At 33.4% G+C, this 14,382-nt stretch overlaps 1 protein-coding gene across 3 annotated transcripts in view; it reads left to right on the top strand.

Moving 5' to 3' along the window:
• LOC106879452 (uncharacterized) overlaps nucleotides 1-13,862 on the top strand; it is a 71,610-nt gene extending 57,748 nt beyond the window's left edge. For all 3 annotated transcript variants that reach the window (XM_052975245.2, XM_014929011.3, XM_052975244.2), the window contains 4 exons: nucleotides 2,146-2,265; nucleotides 2,977-3,116; nucleotides 4,803-4,952; nucleotides 7,343-13,862. In XM_052975245.2, coding sequence (XP_052831205.1) covers nucleotides 2,146-2,265; nucleotides 2,977-3,116; nucleotides 4,803-4,952; nucleotides 7,343-8,286 — 1,354 coding nt within the window. In that variant the 3' untranslated portion in view covers nucleotides 8,287-13,862. The remainder of the gene's footprint in view (nucleotides 1-2,145; nucleotides 2,266-2,976; nucleotides 3,117-4,802; nucleotides 4,953-7,342) is intronic.
• Nucleotides 13,863-14,382: the final 520 nt, after the last annotated feature.

Raw genomic sequence — 14,382 nt, 5'->3', positions numbered from 1 at the left:
CTCAGCCAAGCCTTTGAAATTCTACTGCTATTGATTTTTGCCTTTTAATACTCTGTCCAGAGCCAATAAAAATGGGAATCAGTAATTGATTAAGGTTGGTTCAGTACTTGTAAGAACCTATTATCAAGTTGACAGTCTGGTGTTAACTCCAGACCAACTCTGTTAGGTCAGACCTATAATCAAAGGTGTCCTAGTTGTAGCCTTTATTTCTGGAAGTAGAGTATCCTGTACTTTTTCTTTTTAAGATGTATTTGATGCAAGTCATACAAAGTTTGAGTGTTTATTTATATATATATAAACACTCAAACTTTGTGTGTATATATATATATATATATATATATATATATGTATATATATATATATATATATATATATGTATATATATATATATATATATATATATATATATATATATATGTATATATGTATATATGAGTGATATCAGAATTCTAAAGCAACTTCTCTTTGGCCAGTTACCAAAAGTTGGAAGGTCACTCTTGCACTTCAAAGACAATCTGAAGCAATGCAACATTCCCCTTTCTTCCTGGGAAAACAAGCATTAGAATGCAGGACCTGGTGCCAGTCCTGCTTCTCCTCAGTTCAAAGATTTGAGCAAAGTTAATTCCAGCCTTGGGACCAACTTCGTGCAAGCTTGAAGGCATGCTAGCAAAATGCTGCTCCTCTAAGTGGAAACCTTACCTGTCATTGTGTTTTGTGGGATGAAGCAAAGCAGGCCTAGCCATTCACTCAACAAAACACATAGTAAACGATCCACAGGCACTCGAGCAAACTGAGTCCTCAACCTGTTCCATTTGCCAAAAGCTTTGCAAGGCACCAGCAAGCCTCAAGAGACATATTCAGGTCCATAGAACATGATTACCTCTTTATTTTACTGAGCCCTCGTTTGTTGTCCATGAGAGAATCCATCAAATCAATATATCAATATACAAGGGTAAGATCCAGAGATCCAAGTGTAGGAAATTTGTAATCTTCAAGCAGTCCATGACAAGTATAGAAAACAAAAAGTGGACTCTGTACAGTCAGGAACAATAACAATTTATTGGTGTTGAAGGTTATGTGCTTTTTCCCATATCAAATTTACATGGAAATAAAATAACCTGAATGTTTTTGTATAGCTCACGGTTAGCAACTAGTGTTGCTATGATCTGATTTATATAAATATATATATCTGATGGCTGTAACTCAATTTTGAGGAATGCTTGATAATTCTCTTAAATATGAGTAGCAATGATGGGCACCTCTTGCAACAGATATTGAAGTTTACTGATCATGCTGACACATACCTTCATGGAACTTTACATTCTATATGTGTGTGTGCCAGTGCCACGTTTAAACACCAGCTAGTTGATATGACTGTCAAACTGTACAATATGTGGTTATTGACATTGTAAAGTGGTAGACATTAGCAAGAGCATCCAGCCGTAGAACCATACCAAAACAGATGACTGGAGCCTGGACAGCTTGACAGCTCCTGTCAAGCCATCCAACCCATGCCAGCATAGAAAATAGGTGTTAAATGATAAAAAAATGATGTACATATATGCACAAACACACAAGGTATCATGTTTGGTGTCCTCTCTCACAATAAGTCCCAGTGTTATTTACTATTGTACATGGTTGCTCAACTTGTACTTTTTCATGTTTGATCTGTTGCTAAACAACAACTAGTTGATATGACTGTCAAACTCTGTACAATATGTGGTTAATGACTTCTTGTATGAATTGTGTCCTGTGACCTTTATATCAGCTGTGGCTAAATGATCCCTGTGCAGTTTATGGCCAGGGTCTGTTATGCCAGCAGGTAAATGACCTCCATATGCCCTCTTACTGTTAACATTTCTTTGTGACTATTTTTGCATAGCCTATGGCTGATAACCCTTTTTCAAAGTGAAACATCTCTCACCTGCTGAATTTTTACTTATGACCTTTTGTATGATCTGTTGCTAATTACCCTTTCTCGGCCCTTTTGTATGATCTGTCACTAACTACTTTTTGTACAACCTGTTGCTAATGATCTATATGTAACTGAGGATTGATGCCCTTTATACATGTTAGAGCCAATACTCTTTTTAAAATAAATCCCCTTTCATTTCCAAATCTATCTCATGCTGATCTCCCTTGTAGTAATGATGTATATGACTATCACCAACACCAACCACATCGGTCATGTGAACAAACAGGCCGCAAACTGCAACGTACTATGTCAGAATCAGATTCACAGCTAGACAAACGTTACAAAACTGGGTAAGTGTTTTCAGGAATTTTACTATTTACATAATTTTCTGAGCATTTTTAGTACTAGTACCTTCTTTGTATAGTTTCAATTTGAAATTTGAGATTTGTTGTTGCTATAATGATTTAAAGTAAAAATTCATCTTCAAATAGTTTTTATCTTTTGTTTTCTACTCCCTTGTATTTAAACTTGTCATTCAAATTGATATTGCAAATCCAGTAGATTTTTCTTCAAATATCAGCCAAATCTTTCTTCTTCACCTGTAAACTTAACCTACTGCCTATTTTAAAACCACCACTTTTTAATGGAGTCTACTCTTTTATAATTATTTGGACCAAGACTCTGTTCTGAGGATAACTTCCTCACTTTCCCACTAGTCACAGACTTGCAGGGCAATGTTCCTTGTTAGCTGTGCACCCTGTACACATTTTACATTTAGCACACAACGGAAAAAATATGCCCAAACAAAGTTTTCAAGATGAAACGAAATTTTTTTCTAATTCAAGAAGATTTTTCACATGGATGTACTCACACTTTGCATAGAAAGACAAAATTTGCACACACATATAATAAAAAAAAAAAACTAGAGGTAACATTGATCACAGGCATTGTTCTCTCTCCTCTGACTAAGCCATGTAAAAAGAAAAGAAATTTATCAACCAGTCAGACTCAATAAAAATTTACAATAGAGCTCTTATCATTTTGTGTTTCAAACTTTTCAGAGATTTTGATCTTGAAGCCAGAATTGCAACACTTCCAGCATGTTCAATGGATTCATTGGGAAGATCTCGTAAGAACTCTGGTAAACAGAGAATATACAGTGAAAGTTCCCGTCAGACAATCATGAGTTGTTCAACTCCCAGTAAGTAATGAGACGTTGTTAATTGGGAGGTAAAGGCCTGAGAAAAATATTGGCTGAAAGAGAGATGTAATTTTGACATAGGGAAGATGGTGGCAAACTTCATGTGTTTTTAAATTTTGTTTTAACTAATACATATATTTGGACATTTTTTAAAACCTTTTTATCATAGGGATGACTGGTTATACTCTGCTTTCAGCACATATTACCATCAGAAGTGTCATGGGATAACTTTGATAAGTAATATCAAGATATCTCATGTCAAGAATGATATGCATTCCCAAAGTTATTGATTTGTGTCTTCTATTACTAGAATCATGACCATGCAACATTATTACCAGCATCAGTGTCACAAAACATTGTTTTTATCAATATATTTGACACAAGATCTTTCATCATTATCATCATAGAAAGGGTCTATACAATCTATAAATAATTCCCCTCCAATCACATCATATTTGTTAATGTGTTTCTATGTACAGTTGAACTGATGACCATTGTATTTTGACTTACTTAAATGTTAATCTTCACATTACATGGCCAGCAAACCACTTGTCATTTATACAGTGATTCTACCATGTGCAACAATGAACTGTTGCATTTCTCTTAATATGTTTTGTAGACCTAAAGAAGGTTTGGTATTGCTAAAATGTTGGTCCTCTTCATATCATTTATGGTAATCTCCAACACCATAAGTTGTCAGGTGATGTGGTTATGAAGCAATATTGAGAAAAATCAACAAAAAAGGATTTGGTTGTATTACTTATCCTTATTCTTTCTGATCTTACTTTTTATTTAGAGAGACTAAAAGACAGACAGGTGTTACATGTTACATATTGTGTAAGTTTTCTGCATGCGTATTTAAACTATGTTAGCTATTTAAAACTTAAATTGCTATTGTATATTTCTATAATATTTGAAGTTCATATAATTCTAATTTTTAAATATTAGATTAAAAATATGAGCTAATATTAAATTTGCTGACAAGTGCATATTAATATTATATTCACTGCAATGATGAGCACCAGTTTAAAAGAAGTTTGTTTTTCTTACAGTATTAACTCATCAAAAAACATGAAACACAATTGTGGTGAGAAAGAGAGATGATGGCATTGGTATAAATATGTAATGCCAATAGTTGACATAATATTTTTTTATACTGAGGAAAGTAGATGTCATCTGCAGCAAAGATTTGAGGGAAGGATGTTAAGATCAGAGATATATGGAGAGCTGCAAGGGTATTGCTAATCTGTCAAACACATACAACCATGGAAATAAAAATGATTCTGTTTATCTAATATTTAATGATAGTATAAACGCCTGTGATCCAATATTTAAGAATATCATTGATCCAACATTTAACATTCTGATTTCTTTGTAAAATGTATTGCTTATTTACTCATATTATTTAGAATAATATTGTAAGGTAGGTGTGAGAGGTTAGATCTGCTCAATTTTAACATAAAACAGGCAGAATATTTGGGCCAGATATAGCTGGATTACATATTAAAGAGTTAAAGTCATTACATTATTATTGATATTTAGCTGTGCTTAAGTAGACTATGATTAAAAGCATTCCAGTCATGACAACTGTCCTGTTGCTATCTTGAACTATATTGTCCAATGTATTATCTAGATATACATGTATTTTCAGCAATAGTTTATTTCTGTACATTTCTTTCTTTGCAGCAATCAGGACAGATATGCTTCTGGCTCCACCACATCGACGTAGACAACCTATTTATCCTCCCATTGTTGGAAGTCGGAAAAGGAAGCAACCTCGAGATGGAATCATGCGAATTGTACCCCTTTCTAAAGAATACAAACATCCCTTAGCTAGTAAGTTCTTTTGTTTTGGTTTTGATTCTCTTATTGTTGATGAGGAATGGAAAGATTGAAGCCTGAAATTTTAGAGAAGGAGCAAGTAGACTGTAATAATGTTAATGGTTTTCTTTGGTCATTATTGTAACTAATATGAAATGGTGTTAATCAAGATCCAAAATCTGCTTATAAATTTTTGCCTCTTCCTGAACTTAACCCTACACTGTGATAATTGCTACAGATGTGAGAAATAATAATAATTTCTAAACTAGGCACAGGGCCACAAATTTGTTGGGGAGGAAACAAACTCCAGTATTTTATTGACTACTGAAAGATAACAGACTAAGTTGATTCTGGCATCATTTGAAATCAGAACATAAATACTGCTCAAACATTTTGTCTGTCTCTACCAGTTCTGCTAGTTCAATAATTTACTACACTAATTCTTACATAGCCATGATAGTTCATAAAACAAAATTGAAAAGTTCTGATTGTCATGCTTTCCTCATGTCAAGCATGACCATCATGCAAGTATAGCAATTGGAATTGGTTTCTGAAGCTGGATTGTAGAATTCTTATATATGTGTTTGTGTGTATGAATTAGTCAGAACAGAATGGCCATGGTATTTTGCAGGGCTTCCAAGACTGGTGGGAAGAAATTATCCTGTATTCTAAGATTTGGCCCAAATGTTTGATGCAGAGTGTACTTTGCTAAAGGTGCTCAAGAACCAGGTGACTGTTAAACAGAGCAATAGATGATTTATATTGGTCTTCATTTTCTGGTTCTGGAGCTGAGTAAAGTTATATTTTTTAAAACAGCACCCTTTGAGAATCATTCATGTAATCACTTTGGATTTTTTCTTGTTATTTTTTATATTTCTTTTAACTGAAATTTTACCATTTTTGCCAAACTAGATTGTATAAAACTCAAAAATTATTAACCATCATGTATCTTGAGTACCTTTTTGAACTATACCTACAAAGTCAGAAAACAGCACAGCCCCCATGACTTTCGGAAACATTTTTTCACACTCAGAGTTGCTGAAGCATGGAACAAACTACCTGTATCAGCTGTTAGCTGCCAAGACATTGCATCCTTTAAAACCTCCATGCTTCCTGAAATTCACCAACACTACACCTGATATCCCCCCTCCATGCGCATGCACACATATATATCATGATCCTTACACTGTTCACTCTCCACATAATTTTATGTATTATACATGCACCTTTGATGAGTTGTAGTGCACCTGAGTACTGTACACAATAATTTCATTATTATTATCTAGTCCAGCACTAAAATTCAACCTTTTTCCACTAATTCTTCCAACTCCCTCTACCCTTCAATAATGAAAATTTCTTCTAACTGGACAAGAGCCAATTTTTTTAAGAGAACAGGATTTATGATGAAAAGCTTTCCAACCATGACTGCCCCATTTTTTTTTTCCAAGCATAGTGTACCTAGGACTATACACATCCAACATTTATTTTTAGTGTGGATTGCTGGTGAATTTCAATTTTAGGTACAAGGCCAGCAATTTTGGGGGAGGGTTAAGTCAGTTATATTGGTTGCAAATTTTGGCAGAAGACTAGTAATTTTAGGGGAAGGCAAGTCGATTATATTGATCCCAGTGTTCAACTGGTACTTATTTTATTAACCCATAATAATAAATACCAGATATTTGAAGAGGATTGAACAATAATTACTTGTCTAAAAGTGTGTGGTCCAATAGTGAAACCTACACCAGGATGAGGAGTCCATCATCTCCATTAAAACTTGGTACTACCCAATGATGAAGCTGCTAAAAATTCCCTTTGTAAAAACTAAAATGGCTTAAGCATTAAAACCAAAACAATAATTTAATATTAGTTACAGACCAATTAATTTATAAAATTAAGGATTCGTTATGTTTCTTAGCTCAGATACACCCCTCCACACACACACATTTGTATGCACTGGTAATTCACCTATAATATTAAAAAGGTTCTTTACCTTTACTCTATACAGTCATTTGGCTAAAATAGCTGAATCTCCCTCAAGTTATATCCTATTGTCATTGAAAAAACAGATTATATGATAAAAAAAAGTATGAGAAACTCTGAAAAACAGAGCCAAGATAGTTTTGATTGTTGCATCTCTGACCATTAAAAAAGTCTGGAAGTTTGGTATACAGGCTGACTAAGTAACAATGACCTAAAAATATAATTTTCAAATCGTTTTAGTTCACCTTAAATTTTCAAGTTATATAGTAGGTAACATTACAGAGAATGTCATAGAAAATGTATAGTAAATTTCTTTATATGGCTCTACATTTCAGTAAAACATTTGCTTGTCTTTGCTCTCACCTAAACATGTTTGATGTTTACTAAACAATAAAATTAATTTATTTTTCATTTTCATCAACTAGATGTCATGAAGATTCCACTTGCTACATTCTATGTACACCCATCTATGAAATCATACCAAGATCTACAGCTAAACAAGAAATCTGATAGTCATGATGCGGTGACCTCTGAATCTGAAGGCAAAGATGAGGATTGTTATATTGCAAGTGCTGCTACTCCAAATGTTGCAAATGGTGAAGAAAATGTCACAGCTGCACAGGCATTGACAATTGATATAAAATGCACTGAGGGGTCTGAAACATTGAAATATAGTGAGAATTTACAACCATTATCTACTGCTGCCACATGTACCAAGACAGGTGGTGGAATACTGACAACATCAAATTTAGTGACTCAGTCACGCTTGACTTTCCATTCAAATCATATTCCACTTGCTACAAGCAGGAGCCTAACGAGCAATAATTCCAACCACTGCTGCAGTGCTACCTATAATAATAGTGATGATAATAATAATAAAAATAATAATAGCAACATAAACAACAGTTCTAACATTAGCTACACTGCTACATGTAATAACAACTATAATAATAACAACAATTTTAACTGCAGTTACAATGCTAGCTACATTAAAAACAACAGCATTTCAGCTAATAGCTGCAATGCTGGCTATAACAACAATAGCAATAATAACAACTATAAAATTACTTTTAACAACAATAATAATGATAACATCAACAACAAAAACAGCTGCTTTGCAGTTGATGCCAGTTCAGTGAATATAGTTACACACATGGATAATACTAAATGTTCCGGTGATAATAAAGAAAAACCAACCTGTCCAGGTCTGGAAGTGAACCAGAATTTACATGTTACTGGTGAACTGAAGGTGACTGTTGAAGATCAGTCCTTGAAGCGAGCTAAACTGGGTGAAAATCCAGACTTCAAAATCTGGATTTCAAATCTTGCAGAAGCTGCTGAAAGGTCCGGACAGATTCCTGTTTGCTAATCAACAATATTTACATAACATAAAATCAAATTTTGTGTGCCTGAGAGAATGTTTTAGAGTGTGTGTATGTGTGTTTTATTGTCTTTCTTTTCTAACTATTCTACTCACCCATCAGATTTTTATCATTCCTAATGGGTGCTTATATTTGAAATGCATAATTGGAAATGCATATTGTTTTGTTTTTGGATTTTTTTTTAATTTATGAAGATGTGCAGAAATACTTTGCACACATACAGATGTCCTCTCTCTTTCTCTTACACACATACACACACACACATACATTCAATCTTTCTTTTGCACACATTCTCTCTTACTCTTACATACAAACATCCAACCTTATCTCATCACCTGTAATCAAGTAGTAAATCTACATTCTAACTTGTTTTCTACATACAAATTGCTAAACTACAGAACTCTTTCACTTCAACTTTTGATATTTCTAAAGTTGTACAGAAATATTTCATACACGTACAAATAATCTATCTCTTTCTTATACAAAGTCTCTCACTCAATTGTCTGTCTTGAAAAAAAAAACTGAGAAAAGGAATCTATTAACAATATATTTTGCTAAAATTACAAACAGTTTTCGTGTATACACCAATTCATTATTCTGATATGCCTCACTGATAAACTCCCTCCATAGAATTTATATCACATACATAGATGTTGCTATGGTATATTCACACCTCTAGCCCACCCCCTTTTTATATAAATCATTTCCAAGAGTCCAGTTTTTATACTTCAACAGTAAATGGATGGGGGGATTTATAGTCTCATGCACAAACACATATATACACATTTAAATCTTATTTTTAATACATTTTTAATAATTGCAGAATGATATTGTAGTGTGTAGTAACGAGAATATAACAATGAACTGATCATAGTATGAAGATATGACAGTGATATGCAGAGGTAACAGTGACTCATCATTATCTAAGGATATAAGTGATGTAAAGATGATATATATTGCTATGAAGATATATCAGTGATGTGAGGAAGATATATTGCTATGAAGATATAACATTGATGTGAGAAAGATATATAGATTTAAGACTATGACTGTGATGTGAAGATATAATAGTGTTAAGTGATAATATTATAATGCCATGAAGATTAGCTGTGTTATGAACAATGAAAATAGTTCGTAATATGGCTAAAACGTGAGTGCAGTAATGATATCATTTTGATAAGTAGGTATATAATGCCTACTTGTGATATAGTGACAGTATGAAAGTATAACAATTTTTGTTGTGGCTGAGTCAAAGGAGGAAGAGCAGTGCTTATGACTAGTTGCAGGGCATCCCAGACTGAAAAAGAAACTAAAGGGAGAGGGAAAAAATCATCCCTGTAACTGATGAGTTATCAAACCAGAGCCTGGTGTAAATATTTGTAGCAGAAAGGACTCTGATAAAAGCACCCCAGGTGCTAGTTTTAAACTGAACAGCAAATTAAGTTTACCACCAAAGAACAGATATGGCCCTTCTAACGGGCTTCTATAATAGTTTCTATCTACCCAATTTCACTGACTACACTTGGGTTGATGCAAGGCTATTAGAAAATTCTACAACCATGCATTACTGTTGTATGTGTTTCATATATAAAGTTGTTAAAGCATTTTGATAATACATATGAAAGATATTATTATGATTGTCTATAGATCAGTGTTTTTCATGGTGGGTGGGATGGGTTTATGAGGATTGAAGGATAGAGTTGGGGGGCAGTCAAATTGCCACAGTTACTAAAATTAAGTGATTTTAAACTTGTCCAATGCATAGCAACAAAGAAAGATGGGAAAACTGAAAAGAAATAGAAGCTAAAATAATGACAATGTGAATGTGTTGCTGAGACAAACATGATGGGAGGGAATAAATAATCTTCATGTCACTGTTTGGTGATATTTAATGGGGTGGAGGAGCCAACTGGCTGGTTGGCTGGATTGCTAACAACTCAGATATACTAAACTCCTGCTCTCAGAAAAATATCCCACACATATATACATATGTGTGAGTACACCACAATAGTGAATTGTTTCCATTCAATAGTACCCCTTCAAGGTCAGACAGACTGAACCGTTTGCGTTTCCCAATCCAACTATAGACACAATGCAGATGTCAGAGTACAATTATATATATAATATTATTTTGAGGAATGTGAATTTGAAATATTTTCTTACTCTTGTTTTCTAAGAGTAATTCCTATTTCTATGTGCCTCTCTTTACCAATCACAGGTAAAACAGAACCACACCATTTTGTGCCTCAAACACACACAAAGCATGTTTCTCTTGGGTCAGTTTTCATATTTCTTTCTGTGCACTATTATTTATAACTCTAATCTCTCCCTTTCCATTACTAGTACAAGTCAACATATGGTAGAGATTATTCCAATTTTCAGACTATAGACTATTTTGGGGATATCTTTCGTCTTCAACCATTGATGGAATTTGCTCGTGGGAGCATTTGAAACAAGTCATAAAGACACTGCACAGTACTCTATGTAATGTGCTTATTTATAACTAACTGGATTCATCCTCAGTTTGGCAATGGTGATGGAGTGAACCAGTGATCAGTAAGCCAGTGTACTAATAACTTACCACACTCAACCAAACCACCATTTCTTATTGTTATTCTTTGTACAAAGCACAATGTAATATACACAACAGTGATGTGATGACAGTCTTTTATAGTAGCTGCGATAACAGTTGTGGCCTTAAAGTTCAGTTGTCATGAGTAATGAAGAATCAAATGGACTGGGTTAATCATTAAACAAAATAAACACACGCTTAGGGCACCAAGGGAAAGGGGGCATCATTAAGATTTTTACATTTACTGTATTACTATAGTGTTGATAGTAAATTATAACAGCTTAATTTTTGTAGTTTTTTATGATGATAATGGAAAATGTGTTGAAGATTTGCACTTTTTCCTGTTACCCTAGTTGCAACATAAATAATTTGTTTATATTGCTATTTAAAGTTAAATAAAATGAGAAAACTGGTTGGGCTGTATTTAAGGCATTAGCTGAACTTTGTCTTGTCCTGACTCTTGCCTTTTGTCTGAGTGTGAAAAAGAAAGAAAATATTGTCACTTTTACTCCATGTTAGTAAATTATAAAGGGATTGAAGTGGGAACTGTTGTGTCAGGGTCAAAACTCTGAAATACAATGATGTGGATGAAGAGTGAGAAGCCAGAACTTCTGTGGCAAGATATAGAAGGAATTAATGCTTCAATCCATGTAGAAAGATGTCATGGTATTCAATTCAAGATCAAGAGTGTGGGTGGTAGTGCAAGAGGTAAAAGGAAATGAGTGACAAAGAACACGCACACAAAATAGTATTAAAAAATATTAAAAGGAGATGTAGTAGTAGTTTTGAATGCAGATCACTTGAGATACCCATCCAATACCTTATACTCACTGCCTTTTCACTTCTTTGTAGTCTCTGTCGATTTTGGAAGGAGTTGGCTTCCCCCCCCCCCCCCAAGATTCTGTAGGGACAAGGTGTCTGAATGGATAAGCTTCTAGACTTTCTACTCATAAATTAAAAGTTGAAATAATCAACTGGACACTGTAACATTGTATTTGCCATTGCTTCAGTTCCCCTACATGTTTGGGGGGATATGTTATATGTTAAGAGATCATCTGAGAATATTACTTGAAATAGACATGCATACTATTGCCATAGAGAGGTTTAGCTCTTATCTGCCATTACACCATGAAACCCAAACTTTACTGGGTCTTAACATGTCTCATACTCTGAGACTAGGGTGCATATATTTATTGCATTTTCAAAATTTCCCTTTTGTTTTGAATAAGATACACTCACTTGTACATATGTAAACATATATTTGTTCATTCATACATTAACACTTCCATAGAAATCTCTGTGTTAGGAGAGGTTGTCAACAACAGTTACACTTAGTTTTAAGATTCAAAATGATTTAAGGCAGTGAGTGGGTAGAATTGTTAGCACGCCAGGCAAAATGCTTAGTGGCATTACGTCCATCTGCATGTTCTGAGTTCAAATTCTGCTGAAATCAACTTTACCTTTCATCCTTTTAGGGTCAATAAAATGAATACCAGATGCGGGGGGTGTGATTGGCTTACCCACTCCCCAGAAATTACTGGCCTTGTGCCAAAATTTGAAATCAATATTGAAAGTGATTCTTAACTCCAAAAACAAAAGAAAAACTAATACCAGTATATTCTTTGTCTCTCCTCTTCACACACACACACGCATACATTCATCCAGTTTGCATTTAGAGCTGGTTCAATATAACCTCTTCAGTTGGTTCTGTATATTTTCCACTAATTCTGTAAAAAATAAATTTTTATGTTGTAACTGTAGAGCATGAAATGCTATCTTATTCAAGACACACATAGAAAAAGAGGGGGTTGATTTGAGTTAGTACTGAAAATAGAGAGTATTTCTAAGATCAAATTGTGCTGGGGTCAACTTGGCTTTTCAACCTCTCCTATTGATTATGAGAGTAACACAAGAAGTAAGTATCAGATATCAAAGATGTTGACTCTATTACTTGCCTTCTATATTTCTGAATATTTTTTATCAGTATACCAAAATAAACAACAAAAACAACTATAGAAGGAAAAAGAACATAATATGGTTAATTTTATATATATATCATAAATTGTTTTGAAATAAGATTTACCATAACATATATCTCAGACACTTATTTCTTAATTTCTATTGACAGAAAATTGTTATGCATATGTGTGTGTGTATATACTCTTCCTGTATATATTGGATTATATATGAATTTAAATTTATATATATATAGGTGCATATATATTTTTCTGCTATTGTGAGTGTTTGTGTGGGTGAAAGACAGCCTTTATAACTAACAGTATTACTAGTGCCAAAAGAAGAATATAGTTGTCCGTACATTAACACCAGCATACTTGTAGCTGCAAAAAGGGTGTTAGTGGTGATTGTAATATATTTTTACACTTTTTTTTTAAATATTTTATTACTATTGTTGTTATTATAGTTTTGTCAATAAATTGATAAAATTTTGCTAGTAAAAAATTAACACATGCACACATGTACTCTTTTATTGCAAGAACTAAAACTAGATCTATTGTATACCTCACACAAACAAAAATATCTTGGGAAATGGATGAATGAAAATGCATGAATGTCACATCTTCCAAATTTCAGCTCTGGTATCTCTTTTATGTATAAAATATATTTATTTCTCTTGTTATTCATTATATTGAGAATCCTCTTTGGATACATATGAACATCACAACTTCAAATGTCTTTAACTTTTCCATAAAAATTATAACTTGAAGCCTCGTGGCCTTTCAATTTTCAAAATTATTGATTAAAACTAATAAGTACTAGTAATAGATGCCCCTCCCCCCTCTATTATACTCCTGTCTTAGTTCCATGTGAAAAGACAAAATAAGTAATTATTACTTTTATTTATTTATTATTATTATTATTATTGATAAAATTAATAAATACAGTTTTAGATTTGATAAAGTTTATGTCCTCTATGAAAAAGTTTTTTTTAAGCGTTTGCAGTTCCAGACAGAATAAATGCGTTTTTATATTTGATTGCATTTTTTAGTTATTTCAAGCTGAAAGAGAGCTTGAGTTTTAAACCTTAATGCTTCATACCTTGTTTTTCCTTTTCCTCTGACTTGAATTTTGAAAAGTTATCAGTCTCATAGAACTTCTTATGTACATACAGTGTTGGAGCTACATGGTATAGCAACAGCAGTTACAAAGTATTTATTACTTTCTTAGTCAATGGCCATAATCCTGGGCTGGTCTATTGGTATTGAGTTTTGCTTTTTACACTAGTTTTAGTCTTTTAGATATACATAACTACTCTAAATGCAGATGGCTGAATAGCAACCAGCCGAGAGGTCAACAGTTTCTATCTTGTCATCAGCCTTGCATTATGCCTTTGACTAAACTATTTTTCTCTCAAATGTTCCAGTCTGTAAATAGATGACACAAACGAAGAATAGCTTGTTACTCCAAGCAGCGACAATGCAGTAAACTAACATGATTTATTCTCACAAGAGTTGGAAGAACACTTACAGTATTTTGTAGTTCCTCTGGTGAT

Source organism: Octopus bimaculoides, chromosome 20 (genome assembly GCF_046866305.1).
Source record: "Octopus bimaculoides isolate indiv1 chromosome 20, ASM4686630v1, whole genome shotgun sequence".
Lineage (NCBI taxonomy): Eukaryota > Metazoa > Mollusca > Cephalopoda > Octopoda > Octopodidae > Octopus > Octopus bimaculoides.
The sequence above is the reverse complement of the archived record's forward strand: the minus strand, read 5'-3'. Positions and strand labels throughout refer to the sequence as shown.